The following is a 20,249-nucleotide window of genomic DNA, read 5'->3' as shown; positions in this document are numbered from 1 at the left end:
ACGTGGAATGATTTGGGTTTGGTTGTGATGGTGGTCGGCGGTGTGGAATAATTTGCAATTCAATTCAACAACCCTTCCAATCCTCTTGGGTTTTGCTAATTTCACCCAAATCTCACCCGGTACCCCCCTACATTTCACGCCTTCCAGCCCATTACGAAAGCCATTAGCCCAACTTTTATTGTATTCTGCAGAATATTTACATGACTTTTAAATCGCAAAATGTTTCCTATGGCTTTTGACAAATCCATTAGCACCCTTGTCACACAAAGCTACACATTTATTCTAATGGGACTCAAATAATTTAATAAATTAAACCAGCTTAAAATTCACCAACAAAAACTTACATACAACTTTGCCCTACCTCCCGCTTTCACTTTTAACCCCCTTTCTTTTTGCTCTCTCTCTCTCTAGGCTGATGAAATTTGAAGCGGTCCCTGCTGTTATTTTACCCAAAATTGTCTCCATTCTTGGCTTTATTGTCTGCTGTTTACATTTGCAGCGTCTGCTCTGACCATTATTTTGCTTATAAGCTAGATATAATTTTGTTGAAGTTACTGATTGGAAAAGACTTACTGCGCATTGGGTATTATTTCTGCTTTGAACAGTCAAATCAACCCTTTTACTAATTTAGGGTTTCCAAATTTAGTTTGTTACTAGAAATGTCTGTGAAGTTATTTCGAATAAACTCTTCTAATTAACTTTAAATCGCAAAACCGAAGAAGCAAAAAAAATTGTCCTAATAATTCTGGGCAACGAAATAATAACTGCCCAATCTTTGTTCCAATAGCCCGTCTTCATTATTTTTTGACACTTTAAGAGGAGCTTTGTAGAAATCGTTGTTCCAGAGACCCAAAAGTCTTTGCTATTTATATATTATTGGCTAACCATACACAATATCCGGGCAATTTCCAGTTAATCTTCATAAATTTTTCAAGACATTCATCAATCTATTTTTGAGGACATTCGCGGACATAAATAAAACATGGACGTCACGTACGAAACCCTGAACAATGAGGGAACCCTTCTTATGGACACGAGCAGCGAGAAAAACTTCCGTTCTACTTACACTCTAATTGGACTCTCATTAGCCATAACAGGCTTGGACATCTGCTACAGTGCCGAGTTAGTCTACGCCAGCCCACTAATTCTCAAATACCACGTACCCGAATACTTGATGAGTTTCACCTGGGCATTTAGCCCAATTCTGGGCTTCATTTTGACACCCCTTCTTGGTTCTCTTAGCGATACTTGTAGTTTGAAATATGGGAAGCGTCGCCCGTTTATTTTGCTGCTGGCTGTTATAATTATATTGGGTGCACTGTTTCTGTCCCAAAGTGGTAACTTTATAATTTATTTCACGGGTAGAGGGCCACTGAATAGTACTGAGATTGATGCAGTGCCAACTAAGGACCAGTTCGAGAGGAGTGGGGAGGTGTACGAGAGCTCATACACTAGCTTGGTTGTTGTCTTCACTGTCTTAGGTAAGTTCTCTTCATCCTAAAGGACTCTCTTTTGTCCTCTTTTCAACTCTGAAGCACAATTTTTACCTTTTAACTTGTATGTAACCCTTATGTCCCTTATATAAGATCTGCGACCCAAAACAAAGGTTGGTAGAGAATCGGGTCGCGGACAGGGCGTCCAGACAGTAGAAGACCGGACAACTGCTACGGACCAGACCCCAACAGACTTTGACCGCCCTGAGCGAAAGAACAGACATTGATTACCTAGGCCCGGATAAACAGAGCTGAGGCCAGATTTTGAACCAGATCCGTAGCCAATCCGTAGACCCGAGCCAGACAAAGCAAGCCCAAGGTGGAAAGTCAGACTGAAGCCATCTGTGAAGGAAACTGTCCACTATAAGAACGATCCAATTTTTCTAAGACATATTTGCCTTTGTGTGTTTGCTGGTTGCTGAAGGTCGGCATTTTTTGTAAACATGGCAAACTTATCGCCCTGTTGTTTATTTTTGCAGAGGAGTTTGGCCTTCTGGCCTCTGATCAACTCATATACCTTGATGGGTCTCTGAGTAGCGTGAACCATCTTGACCTATGTCTCAAGAGAGGCGATAAATGTTTTTTTATTACGCATATTTCAGGCGGGGCATAATTTTGGATAATGTGGTAGGTTAGAATTATTTAGAGAGAGATTACGAAGCAGAGTTGTCTCCGATATGCCCACATGGGATGTCACACCCGGAGTGGAAAATTGTTTTCCAATCAAATAATTCCCTTAGATATTTCGAAATACATCCACTGGAAAATTTTATCTCAAGGAGAAGACGAAAGAACGCACAGCGAGGAAAAGCCGGAAAACTATGTAGAAAAAATACAAGAGCATGATTATTGGCCAGTATACCAGAATAAGTCATCCTTTAGTCGCAAATTGCCGTCAAAATCCGGGAAATTGGGACTGAATAATGAAAGAACAACCTCAAAAGTTGCTACGGCAGTTTTCCATTTTCATAGTCAGTCGGATTCCAAATTTGTTCTCCAAATTTTTGGGGGGATGTTTTTACGGCTGTTGCTTTAAATACCAAAGTCAATCTACTGTGTTTGTCTTATCCTGATTTTATGGAAAGATTAAAATCGGGGTGAAATGATAGAGGGGTTAAAAGATAGAGGGGTTAAAAGATAGAGGGGTTAAATGATACAGGGGTGAAGAAATCGGGGTTAAATGATGGGGGGTTAAATGAATAGGGGTGAAAACGCAGGACACCAAAATAGTGAGAGCCAGGAAAGGTTTTTCAAACTACAATACTCAACTCGCCCTCAGTCCTGAATGTCCTAAATTTTTATGTATTTTCATAAAATTTTGTAGTTGATAGAAAAATTTTTAATCAAATAACAGTAGGGGAAATAGATGAACATTGGAACAATTGGAAATAGTGGACCCGACAGCAATTTAAATTTTATGATGCTGTAAGTGTAAGGTCTTTAAAAGCTTTGCCACAAATTTTTGTACTTTTTGAGCAATAGCAGCAGTCTAAACCAAAATTACTTCGTCTAGACAAAGATCTGTTTCTATCCTCTTTTTGCGTCTCGTCAGGCTTTGACTTTGTATTGAAAAACATTTTGCTAGAAAACATTTCTCAAAAAATTATGAACTAGATATTGTTGCGGCTCATAAGACTAACAACAAAACTAACAACAAATAAGACTAACAACAAAACAAATCAATAATTAAGAAACCAATGGCTGCGTTTCCTTCAAACTTTGAATGAGAATGTTTCGTTGTCGAAAAGCAGAAAAGTTAAAAACCCATTTCTTCATTTTTTGTTCTTGAAATCTGTAGGTTAAAAAACTGGAACTACTTTGTTAATAATAGTACTTTAAAAATGACGATACGTTAAAAATTAATTTAAGTAAAAATATTGTTTTAGGACAAGTTTTCAAAAAGTTAGCAAAAAATTTTATATTGGTAATTCCATCCAGGTTACCATGATTGGCAATAGTGTCCCTGTTATCTATTGTTCGGCTACTAATTTATGGGTAGATTGGGGTTCTGCTCATTTGACAAGCTCCAGATCGTCTAAAAAATTTTGCTATTAGATCTGTGTTCTCAAGTGCTGTTCAGTTTTACGCTACCAGGCATAAGGGAAGATTTGAGTGTTCGATACATATTGAAAAGGGAGGGCATTCGACAATAAATTTTTCTTTGCCAGAAATCACAGCGTCAATTTATAAAGTATGTGAGAGTTTATCAAATTTCATAGAATTAAGTAATCTAATTCAAAAATATTTTCTTCAGATGTTTGCTTAGAGAATTTATAAAATAGTGATGTTTTTTCAGCAGTCATTATTTTTCAATTCTTTGTCACAAAGTTATTGAGTTCAAAAAATAGTCAGTAAAATTTTAAAATTTTCCAGTTTGAAGCAGATTAACTCAATCAACACCTAATGTTTTGTCCCCAGGAATTTTAGGCTGGCTGCATTGACTCCCAAACGTGAATATTGTCCAAAAAGATTTGTTCATAACTGGTCTGTTTATAGAAAATTTTTGTAATTAACTCGATGTATAATGGACAGACATGCTGACCTATGACCACCGCAATTTCCTAGGACCTATTCGCGGAAAGTAACCGAAGGGTAATTTATTGTTACATGCTATTTTTTTTTATTTTCGTGACTCTCCAAACCACAGGAATTTTGATACTTCTCTTGGATTAAAAAAACGTCTGTTTTTCCAAGGATGCTAATAGATAATGTTTAGTTACATTTTCTCATTTTCAAAAAGCTCATGGGTTAAAGTTAGGTTTCGTTTTTGCATCAAATTTTGTTGCATTTGAACAATCAATTTTGTATGCCTCCTTTTAACCCAATTAAGTCCAACTAAGACTTCTCAGGCTTCGAAAAGTTCGAATCTGTATGTGATTTCGGACTTTGGATCTTTTGGCTACGAATGCGCTCAGGTCAGTCAGAAAATTAGACAAGTGTATTGCAACAATTTGGACCCATAATTTCAATTTTTGCAGCATTTCTTTCTAAGCTCAATTTTCAGAGAACACACGATCTGAAAGTTGATTGCCAATTACGTATATTTAACAATTTGCAATTTATTGCAGCGTTTCAGTTGCTTTGCCTAGTTCCAAAAATTAAAAATTGAGTTTAATTGAGTGGTAGCAAAAAATGAGATGTCTTAATTGACTATACGGAAGTGAGATCACTTGATTTTACAAAAACGATCAAGTTTAATCAAAATCCACTTTTGATAATTTTCATGATCATCTTCGAAACTTTTAACCCTTTGGCTTGTTATCATTAAAAGCATTAGATTGAGCGAAACCATAAACAACAAATGCAAAAAAACGTCAAAGAATGAGGAGTGATTTTCTAGAGACCAAGATCTTTTGCTACAGGTTAAACTGAGACAAGTGAGGACCGTTCGGCTGAGGTGAGACTTTCCAATGAGTAAGATCGTCGACAGAAGTTAGGAAGCAGAATTAAAACCGACGTAGACGAAGAACCCTATCTCTACTATTGGAACAAGTCTGAGAAGGGTTTTAAGCGGTGCTGCAAATTTTTATGGAAAATCAATTAAAAAAACTGCTGTTGACTGGTCCCGATCAATTTAACCAGCCGATTCGTGTTCCTGACCACTTCCGCCATTATTGGTATGTCGTCTCTGCTGACATACACTTACACTCCTTCAGCTCGGAGTGCTTCTTTATGATGAATCGTGTCTTAGATTTTCGTGGCTGGTATCCATTAATTCCTGTGGTAGAATATCTCCACAGAAGGCAATTTTTAAGGGCGAGAGACATGTACAAGAGCGGAAGAACTTCTTCATTACTGATCGAAAGTAACATTGTTACTAATTTTAACATTTGAACCGACAACTGATCGATCTTTTATACTTTACAGCTTGTCAAGGCGCTTGATCGAGGCCTCTACTGAAAAGCTGGTGCAGAGGAAAAACTTAAGACCTGGAAAACAGAAACTTTGGGTTCAGAGTTTTTGATGTGGTTAACGTGTCAGCGCTGCTGACCCAGATTGCAAACTTTATTGGGATCTTTTCCGTTTGTGCCCCCCCCCCCCCCCCCCCCCCAGTACGTTATGCTCCCCCCAGTGACAGAGCACGTGTCATTACATAGAAAAATCATTATGTAAAAATATTGCACGTGCGTCTGGGGGTTGCAAATAATATGCACTCACTAAGCTGGGGGGGCACAAACGGAAAAGATCCCTTTATTGCTTGAGCTGCAGTTTTCTTTTTGGTCATTGTACAGATTTTCGCCTCTTGTATAAAGTTTTTGATCATCTCCCTGTCTGTCAATTTTCTGTCCAGCGCTTGATGTGAGCTCAGTCGGCTCGTTGCCGGTGTCCTCCAATTTGCGTAATTTTCGCTTTAATTAAATGACGGCTTTGTTTTGCTCAAATGTCTGAAATATTACTTGCTCTGTTTTGCCTTTGGAAAGCTTAACTACATTGTGCTGAGTGTGTATTTTCTCACATCTTGCCATAGAGGCAGAGACAATAACAACCTTTGTGTTTTCCCTTTATAGCGTCAACCCCCCTCCCCGAGCTAAGTGGTCAGATAACCCATAGCCCCAACGCAATCATAGTAATTTTATAATAATGGAGGGGCTGTATTTTCATGGAGGGGCTACAAATGGAAGAACCCAACCTTCACCCACGGAACATACCCCGGATCAGATCTATTCTGCTTTGCCCCTACCCCAGCTGGATCTTTTCCGTTTGTGCCCCCCCCCCCCCAGCTTAGTGGGCGCATATTATTTGCACCCCCCAGACGCACGTGCAATATTTTTACATAGTAATTTACTATGTAATGGCACGTGCTCTGTAACTGGGGGGCGCATAACGTACTGGGGGGGCACAAACGGAAAAGATCCCCCCAGCTTAGTGGGCTTATATTATTTAGGTCTCATGGTGCACGTGCTATTTTCACATATTAACTTGCTATATAACAACGTACAATTTGTAACTGGGGGCGTAACAAAAACGTGGTCAAAACAGAATAGATTCCTCGGATCTTTTCCATTTGTGCCCCACAGCTTAATGGGTGCATTTTAGTGTGCTGGAGGGCACAGACTGAAAAGATCCCATATCTGAATTGCAATTGAACTGATGAACTAGAAGTTAAAAAGTTGGACAAATCTTTATTGATCTGCTATTTCTTTTGTTTTTGGTCGTTTTCATTGTAGCGCTACCCACTAAGTAAAAACCCCTACTGTATACTTTTGTTAATGTGGGGCATGAGATTATACGTTTTTGTAAGCTGTGGGGAAGTGCAGAAAAAGAAAAGATACTTTAGTTCCTACTGATAAAAAGTTAGAAGTTAGGGACCTTTTCCGTTTCTAACCCCCTACTTAGTGGGCGCATATTTTTTGCAACCCCAGACGCACGTGCCATTTTCTTGATTGAAAACTTACTATGTAACGGCACGTGATCTGTAACAGGGGACGCATAACGTACTGGCGGCATAAGCAACGGAAAAGATCCAAAGTTACTGGCCCGTTATGCAAAGCATTATTTCAAATACTTAATTTTTTTGAACACTCTGATTGGACCAGCTTTTAAACAATATCCAAATCTTTTCCGTTTGTTCCCCCAGTACGTTATGCTCAACCCAGTTGCAGAGCACGTGTCATTGCAATAATGCATTATTGTCGCTGAATTCAATGCTCCTAGCCCTCTATGGCACTCGAAACAACTTTTCAAGTGAAATAGGCGTAGACCATTTAACAATAGTTCTATCCATCACCTGTGACCTCAACACACACACACAAAACACCACAAAGAACTTTCATCAACTTCCACAAAGCTGACGGGGCAAGATCTAAAGATGATTTTTTCTAAAACTGGAGAAACAACAAAGGCCAACAAATATCTACCACGCGGAAAAGACCTTGAGGAAAGCCATAATTGCAACTGATGACAAGCATATCTCACAAGGAAGAAATAAAACAGTGTTTGCCAATTTTCCCAGCAGTGAAGCAGTGAAGCTCTCTGAAAAGAGATGAAATTCAAAGAAGACGTTCAGGGGACCTCAAAAAAGAGCAATTAAACCATGAAAAACAAATTTGGTCAAAGTCAAAAACCCAAAAAGTAGATCAAGTTTGTACAAACACTTACTCACTGAGATAAATTCTCTAAACTCTGGAGCACAGTAAAAGAACTTTTGTCAAGTAACGCTAAACCACCTGCAAACAGACACACTTTGACACAAAGAACACTTCTTCTCACAATGATCGAGGGAAATGCGCCAAAAAGTTCAACCAACAATCCACTCAACACACCAAGAAAGATGGCAATCAGAAAATAAATACACGACGAAAAAAGAGAAAACTGGAAATAGAGGACAGAATGTGTAGTGTAAGTGTTACACAGTGAAAGAAGCTATAAGAGACACAAAAAAAAGTAAGGCGCTGGGCCCAAATAGAATGGTGCCAGTCCACAGACACAATCTAGACCCCATAGCAATGAGACACCTCACTTACACCATAAAACTTTCTGTAATAAGTTCAAAAATTCCAAAAATCCAGAAAGTTGGCAGGATTATACCCCTACACAACTCAGGAGAACACGTAGACAAATCTAAAAATTTCAGACAAGTTGCACTCCTCTCCGCCATTGCAAAACTAACAGAAACATTTTACTAAGTGACTTTATGGAACATCCACTGAAAGATTACCAGCATGGCTTTAGACCTGAGCATTCCACGACAACAGCTCTCAATAGTGTCACCAACAATATTTAAAAAGGCCCTACTCAAAAGAAACCCGTCATCCGTACTCTACTATTAGTCTTAGACCTCACCGCCGCTTTCGAGACGGTTGATCACAACTTACTACTGAGAGAAACACTTGAGACACTTTTAACGAATAGCACTAAACGATGGGTTGCTTCATACTTACAGGGAATTTCCCTTACGTTGAAAAATAAAATCATGAATCAGAGTTGAGAAAAGTCAAACAGTGTGTCCCCCAAGGTAGTATATTATCGCAATTGGACATCAAAATCTACATGAGCAAGCTGCCTCTAACCCGGAAAGATATAAAGATCACTTCTTACGCCGATGATATAACAGTAACTACATCTCAACTAAAAGTTTAAAAATTACGTGACATAATAACTCCATAGCTAAATACTTTGAAAGACAGGCTAAACTCAAGAAAACTTAGGTTAAAAATCAAGTGCGACTGTGTTTACAACCTGGAGTGCAAGGAGGCCAAGTTTGACCCACACCTCACCATCAACAACTCACCAAAACCAGTGAAGTCCAAAGACAAAATACCAGCTGTTACCTTCGATAGTATGCTCAGTTTTGGAGAAGATGTAAGAAGCACCAAGGAGAAATTACAAAAGCGCAATACCAAACTAAACATGATTGCTGGCAGCGACTGAAGCTGCAAAAAAAAGAGACACTCTCAGTGACTTACAAAGCTATCGGTCGGAGCGTCCTGAACTACGGTGCTCCCGTTTGTGCACAATCAATAATACAAATTACCTGCAAACGAACAAAACATTGCTCTTTGTATATTTACTGGTTATGTAAAAACGTCCAACATCAACGACTTACACAATGAGGGAGAAAATCTGCCTGTACATGCTCACACAGAAATGTTAGCAGAGCAATTTCTAGCCGGCAGTTACAAGAGCCATCGTGTTGATCCTAAAACAACCTCTTCAACCAGTGTTCGTCCGATGAGACCGACATTAAGTGATAAGTATACGGACCGTGTGAAAAACAACACAATTATTAGAGAGCAAAAAAATTGCCGAGAATACAAAAATGCGCTCAAAAGTATCCATCGACACACTTTCCTTACTCAGTTGAACAAAGACAGCAAGCAACTAGTTACACTTCCACCAAAGATAGCAGAAGAAGAACAAACGCTGCCATGAGATGCGCGTATCCAATTACTGTCCTCTGATAAACTCTTACTTGAGTAGTATCTGTGACAATGCTGATAACTGCTGTCCTGTCCCAAGGGTAATGTAACACCAAATTATTTAAAACACATTTTCACCTATAGTAAGAACACCACGGACCTGAAAATGATTGGCCTGTAAAGGGAAAAACCAGTAAATTTAGCCAAATGGCTGAACTTAATACCATCTTGCCACACTGCACAAAACAATCCGCTTTCCTTGCCCCTTTCCCTGATTTTGACAATGTCTCTCCTGGTCACCCTTACCCGGGGACCGCATGTCATTCACCATGGTGTAGATGCAGAAATGTCGCCGCATCACAGGCGAGTTGGGGATAGGCAGTCACACACTACTACTAATTCATCTATTGTTAATATGATACAAATGCAACTAGAATACCAGGTCAAAACGCCAATAAGCGCCTGTGTCCCGCCAAAAATATCTGTGAATTGCAGCTCTGTGCAACAACTACAACAACAACAACAACAACAACAACAATATGTCATTACATGTTAAATCAGTATGTAAACATATTGCACGTGCGACGGGGCGATGCAAATAATATGCACCCACGAAGCTGGGGGCGCAAACGGAAAGGATCCCAATATCCATTAATTAGCATTATATCATTAAAAAATTAAATTATAGAACTAAAATTTGCGAAAAGAATATTTTGTTTAAATTAGGAAAACTAGAAGTTAAATTAAAGCCGAACATGAATATAAACCCGGAATTGAAATATCTAAATCATAAATTATTGTGCTCATGGTTAATTTCTCGCACGAAGTTTCATGTAATTATTTTAACAGCTTGTCTTTTTGCAAAACTTTTGCTGGACCCTTTCGTTCTAGAACATTTTTAACGACTTCGTCTCGAGTGATTTTTTCACGCTTGACTTCTGTAGTCCTGCGTGACCTATATTTCTGTTACTCGGCGGCTAAATCTGCTGCTAAATCAAAGACGATTGTACAAGGTAACAGTAGGTCCTGATAGCCGAGCGGCTAATTTTGTCTGCTAGGGGGGACTTTTGGGATTCGATCTTATTCTTGATCGGAAAATGTTCGGAATTCGCGCAAAATTATCTAGGGAACCGTCCCTTTGAATTAAATTGCGCCCACCTGTCGTTCGAGAGAATTTTGTCCCACGTTCGTCCGTTTGTTTTGAACATTATGACTTTACTCAAGGCAAAATCTGCAAAGATTTCGAACCTTGATAATGTTATAATTTCAATTTACTAATTTGATAATGAAACTATAATTGCAAATCTTTTCAATTTGAAAGTATTTTCATTCGAATTAATTTTACTCACAATTCGGAGACGTTTATTTTTGGGTCTTTATTGTTCCAACCCACTATAGGAATGGGGGGAGGAAATATATACTCAAATGAGACTTTTCTCCAGTCAATTTTACCAATTGATATAATCATTGTAGGGCGTTGAATGCTATCATTAGAACGCCCGTCCTGTGTAGACTGTATAATTAGATTTTGTGGTTTTTGTTTCTGTTGTCGAGATTTCAAGTTTTGTGACAATAGGCCGAATAACGATGCTTTTGTTCAATTTTTCCGGAATTTTTGTCCCAATTTCAGTCAATTTTGCTGAAATATGTTAAAATTGTTAACTGTAGTATTATTGGTTTCATCTTTAAAGATAGATGAGGATGCTGAATTAATCGATTCGAGTTTTTTGGTTAAAATTTACACTAAATTTTTCAAAACTCAGATTTTTTTCATTAAAAATTGTACCAAATATGCCCTTTCAGTCAATTTTCTCTAAATTCTCTGTAAGTAGACACCTTACTAAAAATTCAGGCAAAATTCTTCGTAAGCTCAAATTGAGAGCTACTCCCCCCTCCTGTAAGAGTCTTCTGGAGTTATAAATTTGGCGTTTTTCAACCTTATTTGTGATATACTGATAAATTGTTTATGAATTGATTGCAACCGTTGAAACAATTAGGCTTTATCATAGACGCGCAGCAATATAAGAGCTAAATTTGATCTCATCACAGATCCTAACAATTGTAATGATTTGGTTTTTTTGGGCGCGGCTTTTTCAAAAATTTGCTGCATTTAGATTTTTATAATAATTACTGACGTGAATTTCAAATCAGGTCTCAATTATTGGCAAGCTCTATTTACAAAAGTTGAGGCGCAATTATCATAAGTTATGGTTTCAGAGTTCACGGTTTTTTTTGGCTTTGAGCAAATGTTTTTGTAAAATTTAATGGACTTCTGTAAGGGTGACTGAATATGTTTAATGTTTTTAATGATTAGTTTAAGCCTTTATAGGCTGAGTCCAAAATCTCTCCCAAAACTTTAGCAGATTTTTTTGCCTGTTTGTCACTTTTGTTGTTGTTGTGCGACTTGTACTCATTAAGATAAGTCTCAATTGATTTTCATAGTCGTACAAGTCAACCTATTTAATGATTCCAGTTTATAGCTAATTTCAATGACTTTCGAATGAGCTTTGAAAAACATTTTTTGGTAGTCTGTTTTTTGCTCTCGTTTGCGTCTTCATTCAACTCAACCTCATTTTAAATATGTCTCAACTACTTTTGTTGAATCAAACATTAATTTTTCTGTTTATTTTTTTGTTGCCAGTGTTGGCTTTGACCATTTAACTTCAAACGTTTTTGATATAACTCGATTTTTGGGTGTCTTTTGCTGTAATTTCTGCGTATTCCGTATATAATAAAGTCCCGTTGATGTTCAGATGGATAAGACGCGAGCGAAGTTCTGTAGTTTGAAGATAAGATCTTATAATTATAGTGCATTCAACGCTGGTATCGTAAAACTGTTTTCGAAGTTTTGGCTTCTGCCGGTATTTGTTGTTACTTTGTAATCTTGTGAATTAGTCTCATTAGAAACAGGTGGAATTGACTTCCCGAGTTGTTGCAAGTTAATTCATATCATTAAGTTAAAATCTTATGTTTGTTATGACTTTAGAAACTATTTTTCTGAAAAACAATTTTGATTTCAGCTCTGCCATTTTCAAATCACTTTCGGTCGATTTTTAGCTTAGTCTATTTGAAGACAGGTCACAAAGTGGTTGTCAGTGAGCTACGAAGTAGTGTTAACAACGGTTGTACCTTCAACCATTTTTTTCTTGGCTCCTTCACTACGAGATTTCATAAAATGTTTGATTTTTTTGTTCGTACATTTTATCGGTTTTTCGTGATTTTTCCAAATTTTATATTTATTGTAATACACATTGGCTTCTAAAAACTGCTCAATTGAACAGCTATTGTTGCTTGTTGTGCCAAATTGATAAATTAAACGGCATCATAATAATTTTTGAGCAAAGCTTAATTTGTCTGAAACCAAGTATGCCAAATTTGTAGCAATTGTTTTAGTCCTGTCGGTCTTTTCGCCTGACCGATTTTTCGTCTAACGTTTTTGACTTTTTGTGCTTAAAAACAAGATAAACAGGTAGCGCTTCGCGGGGATTAAGTGCTCCATGACCTTTTCATCTATATTTCAGCTCTAACTGTTTTGTAGATTCATACTTATGGTGCGAAGGGCGGTTCTTACAGGTTGAAGACACCCCCACTGTTGACCCACCCACCCCCAACTATTGCTCCTAACCTCCACCGCGCAAATGCATCCACCCCGCTTTTTCAGAAGCAGGGGCTAAAAAATGTCTTTAATGGTCTGATGATAAGCTACCGACAATGTTTTTTTTTGCCTTGGCATAGCTTTCAATTTTTTAGTATGACAAAGTTTGGCATTTTTTTTTATAAAACTTGCTTTGTTTTCAACTTGTTGAAATTTTTTGTCGGTTTTTGAATTTCTCCAGCTTCAAAAATTGAGGAAACTCCTCTAGGGTTTGACAATAGGTTACTGTACATTTTCTAAAAGTAATGGAATGTTTTTCAACATTTCAGCACGACAAATTTTTTCACAAAACTTGCAACCCTTTTTTTTAAAAATTTTTCGACATTTATTGTCAATATTCAGATTTTTAAGCCTAACAGAAAATCCGCTTTAGGTTTTGATAACAAGTTACTGGAAAATATTTTTTGTTGTCACAATTTTTGGCAGTTTTTTATGCAACCTACAATTTTTTTCTAAGTTCTTTGAAATTTTGTAAATTTAATGTTTCTCCAGCCTCAAATGCCACATAAATTCCACTAGGGTTTGATTATAAGTTACTGCGGAGCTACAAGATGTAGTGAGATTTAATTAAGTTTTTGTTAGCAATTTTTAAAAACATTTGCAATTTTTTCAAGTTTTTTTTGAATTTTTTATCTATTTTTCCGGGACCAGGGTCCTGGGGACCTCCTCCAATTTTTGATAACAAAGTGTTGAATAGTTTTGACAATAAAGTGCTAAATAGAAGTGCTAGAGTTAATGAAATTGTTATCAATATTTGAATGACTCCAACTGTACTAATTTTTTGATAAAGTTAACTATTTTCAAGTTTGTGGATCTTAATGAGCCAGTGAGAATATTCAAAGCCTGAAATTGGGATACTGGATAGTCTTCTATTGAGACAATGGAATGGTTTTGAAGATTTTAATATCTTCAATTATAGTAAGATTTTATTACGATTTGCAATTGTTTCCAAAAATTTTTTATAATTTCTGTCTTTTTCTGAGTTTAACAATCATTACTGGCCAACGAAGCTCTTCAAGTCTTGCAGATGGTTACTTGACATAACTCCAAAGACAAAAATGAGTTTTGAATATTTTAACTGCGAAATCTGGAAGCTTCTCTTTTATATTTTGCAATGTTTGGTAAACTTTTAGACTATCAGTTTTTTATTTGATTTTTTTACTAACCAGGCCAGAAAACCAGAAGTTGCTGAGTCGAATCAAGCTCAAGCTAGCCTTACTAAACCTTGGCTAGCTACGGACGAAGCCAACCGCTCGCCGTTCGTTTGAGAGTATTTCGCCAGACTATCTGCCCAATTACGATTTTTGAGCAAAGTTTAACTCAACTTTTCAATTTTCTCGGCGCATTTTCATCCATTTTTATTGTCGTATGACGTTAACTTGATAATGACGGGTCTCCATTGCTTCCTATGGAGATGTAAATGATTATTTTAGTGATTTCAGTTAACATCTAATGATTTTAATCTAACTGAAATTAATTGTTTTCATTGTTGCATTAACAGGGAAGTGAAATAATTGAATGAGTTTTCAATTAACTGCAGTTATGCCTTAGAATCAATTGATTGCGGCACTTTTAAACAATTAATTGATTGGATAAAAGCAGTCCATTAATTCCGCAGTTAACACTCCAAAATTATACTGTACAATTATGTTGAACAATTAAGACTGCAACCTCAAAAATTGAACTGTCCGATCAAGCATCGTGAAATGAATTAAGCTCAACGTCGAATACATGTAACGTTTCGGTTTAATTTTCCTTCTAACGGCTTAGATTGACTTGACAAAATAGTTTTATTGTGGCAAATGGCTTAAATGCAAATTACTTTTATTGTTTCAACTATGAATTGAATGCATGCAGTTGTATACAAACAGTCCAAGATATGGAAGAAGCGAACTCGTAAACGCGAAAACAAGATTGAAGAAAACACAATTTAGCCTTGATTTTCCCAAAAAGTAACGCAAATGATTACATTATCTGAATCATTCAATATTTCAACTCGAAACTTTCTAAGACAAACAGGTCCTCAACACTAAAATAAGTCAAACTACATACGATCCGCGACAGAAAATCTTAATCTGGGAACTTTTCGTCTGGTTCCAGGTTTCCGATGAGGGAGAATGTTGTTTTAATTTTTCTAATTATTGGGCAATTAATTGTGTATTTCCAATCAATTATTGCAATCAATTAATTGGTTGCAATTAAACTGCATATGTGGGAATTGCAATCCACATGGAAAACTATCATAAAACTGAATCTCAACCAGGGTCTTAAACTCTATACTACTGCTACTACTAAAGCATATGAACACGAGAAAGAGTACATGAGACTTGACTATAGTATACTGTTTTGTACTCCCAAATAAGGTTTATCAATGCCTTAAATAACTGCAATTAATTGGATTTCTCCCTGTTAATTAATTGCTTGAAATGCCAATTAATTGATTGCTTTGAATCGCAATTTTAATTAATTGATTGCTTCGTATTTTGGTCGCCATTTAAATGGCAACCAATCATTCCAATTACCTGTCAGGGATTTGAAAAAACTAATTGGCTAGACAAAAAAAGAAAATCATTTAATTTTATTGGCAATAATTGCTGTTATTGATTAATTGAAGCTATCAATTAATTTTTTCGTAGATTTTAAAACAATTTTTTCTTGGTTTACAGAAAAAGCTTAGAAAATAGCTAATTCAGCACATTAGAAAAGCTATGATGACTTCTCTAGAAAAACAGCTAAGCTCAAATTGGAAATCGTCACGGCGCTTAAGAATTTAAAAAAAAACAGGTGATCGGGATTGAACAGAGAATTGATCAAATTTCTGTTCAAAAAATATATCAGGCGAGAAAAAAAGGAATTCAATACGGCACTGATTTTACCAAGTGCAAAATACTCCATTACGAACGTACTTAAAAAATAATTTTCCATGACCACAGATTAACTTCTTTTCTAGACAAGTCTTTTCCATGCTACGTCAAAAAATGAAATTCACTACCAAATCAACTCAGAGATTTCAAAACTAGCAACAGTGTGTTAAAAAATTGTTAATAAAGCACTACAAAGATCAAATTCCTGATAGCGTAGATAATTCTGAATGTCTTTCGTGGCGTGAGTTTCGACTAGTTTAATCTTTCAAAACCTCACTGTGGAATTTTGCAACAACTTTTTTATTTAACGTATTTTTGTTGTGATTTATACTTTTAATTGTACATTTTAGCATTGATAGCGTCTACGATTACAGTGCTAAACAATAAAGTGTCTTCTTCGGTAATTATCTGAAGTATTCAAAGTGTGTTTTTCAAAAGATTCTCCGACGAAAAGTGTCTCAACACCAAAATTTAACAAATTACGTACGATTTTTGACAGAAATTTGTAATCTGGAATCTTTTTCTCTAGTTCTAGGTTTCCGATGTGGGAGAATGTTGCTTCAGTTTTCGCCAATATTGGACAATTAATTGTATCGTTGGAACCAATTATTTCTAATATAAAATTAAAGTCATCAGTCATTTATTGCAATCAATTAATTGCCAATTATTGCAATTGGAATTAATTTTTATAAATTCCTGGCTGTGAGTACGGACTATACATTAAAAAAAATTGATGGTTTTAAGAAACAGATTATCTTGGTGAGAAGAGATATTTGTGTTTGTTTAGGTTTATCTTTAATTGACTTTGGCTGTGATGCATGTCAGTCTCCTGCTAGAGCATATCTCATCGATGCAGTGCCGCCTGAACAACACCAGAAGGCTTTCTCTGTCATGGGAATCTGTTGTGGAGTTGGTGGTTCTATTGGCTATCTACTTGGCTCTATTAATTTTCGCCATACTGAGTTTGCGATGTGAGTTAATTATACTTACATTTTGCTTATATAACCGACTTTTTATATTGAAAATGCGTTTGTCCGATCACGTTAGAAATTGCCAGAGAGCGATGTCATTCGTATCATTCAGCAGCCTGTTGGCCGCAGCATTTTTTATTAAACATTTTTCAGTTTATGAAATCTTAGATTAAAATTAAAGTTTATGTAATGACTTTGCTTACGATAATTTCAAACTATTTCGTTTTAGGCTACTTGGTGGACAGGAACAAGCTGTTTTCTTCCTTGCTGCCTCTGTGTTTGCAGTTATGGTTATCATCACAGTCAATCAAGTTGAAGAAAAGCCTCTAATTGCTAATGATAAAGATGGAGGCGATAACCCAGCTAACCTCCATCACTACTTGATGTCGATTGTATACATGCCGAAAAGACTTAGATGGCTATGTGCTCACATGATGTTGTCATGGTTGTCTGTACTCTGCTTTTCACTCTTCTTCACTGATTTTGTGGGCCAGGTACGAGTTTTTCTTTAACTCAGGCTTTTGAAAAATCGAAAATTTTTTACTTAATTGGTGGCAAAAAAATTAGCCGTGGATTTAATAAGCCAATATCGCGATATCAACTCAATTTTTATTTTAAAAAACCTTTTGTTCAAAGTGGCCCAAATTAACTTCAATTTTTCTAGACCACCTTTTTCTTCTTTTCCAAACATACAACTCTAATTGCACTCAAAAGAATTATCCGTTGTAAGAGAACTCTAAGAGAGTACACCTAAAAAAATTTACCATTTGAACTTTTTTTGTTCCGACCCTCTTGAGGGGGGAGGAACTATGTACTCAAACGGGTTTTTTTGTTCAGTCAATTTTGGTCGATCGATATATTCACCGTAGAGAGTTGAGACTGGTATCATTAGAAAGCTTGTCCAGCGGAGAATATGGAATTAAAAAGATTTTTTTTAATTTTCGTTTTTTACAGGGAGTTATTGAGGTTTCTAATTTTTTTTAAAAAATGTTTATTGATTTTATTGTTAAGGACAAAAAATATTCTAGGCTATTTTTATTTAATTAGTTTTTGTCAAAAATTTTGGCTATATGTTTCAAAATTCAGAGTTCTTCATCAAAAACAGCACAAAATAAGTTTTTTTAGTCCCCTTTGATTAAATATGCAGGAAGTACACACCCAAACATCACAAACACATTCTTTGTAGACTCAAAAGGGGGCCATTTCTACTTCAACTTCGGTTGGGAATGCTCCGTAATTAAAACTTTGCCGTTTTTTCCTAACTTTACTCGTTGATTATCAAAAACGTGGCATTTATTTTTGATTTTTTAACCAACAAAATATCTATGTCTATAACATCAGAAACATTAAGTAATCTTAATTGACAAACAGCATTGGCAGAGCTAGTTTTGGGCCAATCGTGGACTGTTACAAAACAAAAATAAGTCGGATTGTAATCAGTCGGTCTTTTTATTTTAAAAAATCGATCTTTTTTGTTTTAATTAAATAAAAGAAAATTTCAAATCAAAGTTCACTATTGATGGGTCTATTTGACTTCGTAATTAGCTCCAATTTAGTTTGTTTAGTTTATTACTTGAAAGCTTATGGTCGCCTTGACTTTTTAAAAAAATTTGGTTTTTAAATAAAAAAGGCTTATTGAATTTTGCCTCCATTTTTCACTAACTTGGTCAACTTGTAGATTAGTGTCAGCAATGAAAGAATGCTTCCTTTTTCTACTGAATTTAAATGCAATTTTAATTGCGGTCTTACGCCTTACGTTATGGTTTTCTTGATTTGATACTACTAGATTTAAAATTTCGTTTTGTTTTAAGTATTTGCCCATTTTTCACATTTTCTAAATATGTCACATTATCACGCTATTGAAAGTTCATATATCACTTTATTGACGTTCAAAGTAGAGCACAATTGATAACATTAAGATCCTTGAAGATAGAGATTATGGTTTTAACGGCTTCGACACTACTTTCTCGAAGAATTTAAATGAATTTTTTACTTTTTAATTTGTCTTCCTAGTCGTATGAATTTCCTGTACTCAAACACGGTTTCTTTGGTATTCGAGAAAGAATAGATGAGCAGATATTTGGATATTAGTAGATAACTGATGGCTTTTATGACTGTGAAAACAATGGTTTTCCAAAATAAAAAAAAGCACGTTTTAACTTCACAATTTTGTTCCTTTTATTTTCTCTTTGCTAACTATTCTCGTTAATTACAGGCAAAATATGATATTATTGTTGTCAAGGGAAGGTGTCAAAAGGGAATGGTGTCACACAATCTAAGTTTTTGAAAAATTTTGTTATGACTTTACTGGCTTCGACACTTCGACACGGGTTTTCAACAAAAGAAAAGTAAACAAAAATTTTGTAGACGTAGAGACAAGTTCAGGATAATTGCAGGTCTCAAGGGTTTTCCTTGGAAAAATAAACGATTCTGTTTAATTATTTTGTTTTGTAATTAAAGGTTTTCATCTCTTTGGAAATAATTTTCTTTCGAAAAAAACAAGTTTTACTTAATTTTGCCTTTTTTTGTCTACTTGCTACCTAGTTTCATTAATGAGAGGTCACATAATACCCTACCGGTGTTCAACGAGGCCGCAATCAAACATATTTTGAGGGCCAAAGTATGCCTTTACGGCTTCGAAAGCGTTTTCTGGCAAGTTTTAACTGATTTTTTGTTTGTTCTCTATTTGTTGTTTTTTGTAACCGCATAAAAAATTGAATACCGACAGCTCTTAATTCCCATATGAAGAAGAATTGGAAATATTAAACCCTTTGGGAACTTTTACTGGATTTCCAATGGTTCTCTTTACTTTGAAATTAATTGTGTTTAAAAAAAATAAGCGAATTTTTCAACTTGTTTTCAACTGTTTTTAACTGCTTTTGTTCTTTGTTGTCTAATTGTTACCAAGCCTTGTTATTGACTGGTCCCATATCTTTTACAAGCTTTTTTGTTTAGTTGCAGTTTTAACTGACACTATTTTGAATTTGATATTAAGTTCTGTTTTTAAAACGGACATATAGTTTATGATTTAACTAATGTTTGTTGTTGTTGTTGTTGATCTTGTTCTTGTTGTTGTTTGATTTTGCAGTTCGTCTTGACCTGCTTTCTTAATATTGGCATATCTCATCAATCTAATGCATCAATTTTTTCTAACTCCGCTGAGATATTTGCTTTGGAGGATCTTTTCGTTCATACACAAATCTTTTTTGAAAATTAATTGAATTTTTGGGTTTTTCTATCTGTTCCTCATTTGGTAGACAATTATGGCAAAATTTTGGATGAGCGGGGTCGGAACTTTATGTGCGATCGCACATAACCGTGCCGCCTTGTCCTTTGTAAACTAAAAATACTTGATTATGTGGATTTTGCGAAGGGAAGTTTTCAACTTGCGCTGTTTCAAATAGTTT

At 35.8% G+C, this 20,249-nt stretch overlaps 1 protein-coding gene across 14 annotated transcripts in view; it reads left to right on the top strand.

Moving 5' to 3' along the window:
* LOC142339667 (membrane-associated transporter protein-like) overlaps positions 1 to 20,249 on the top strand; it is a 38,554-nt gene that overhangs the window by 8,119 nt on the left and 10,186 nt on the right. For 6 of the 14 annotated variants that reach the window (XM_075389879.1, XM_075389881.1, XM_075389877.1 and 3 more), the window contains exons 2-4: positions 412 to 1,481; positions 16,659 to 16,842; positions 17,072 to 17,336. In XM_075389879.1, the coding sequence (XP_075245994.1) occupies positions 983 to 1,481; positions 16,659 to 16,842; positions 17,072 to 17,336 (948 nt within the window). In that variant the 5' untranslated portion in view covers positions 412 to 982. Of the gene's footprint in view, positions 1,482 to 16,658; positions 16,843 to 17,071; positions 17,337 to 20,249 lie in introns of all 14 variants that reach the window. The other 8 variants (XM_075389875.1, XM_075389873.1, XM_075389876.1 and 5 more) reach the window with 4 other exon arrangements.

Source organism: Convolutriloba macropyga, chromosome 5 (assembly GCF_964194025.1).
Source record: "Convolutriloba macropyga chromosome 5, txConMacr16.3, whole genome shotgun sequence".
NCBI classification, from domain to species: domain Eukaryota; kingdom Metazoa; phylum Xenacoelomorpha; order Acoela; family Convolutidae; genus Convolutriloba; species Convolutriloba macropyga.
Note: the sequence above shows the minus strand (reverse complement) of the source record. Positions and strands in the feature narration are given on the sequence as shown.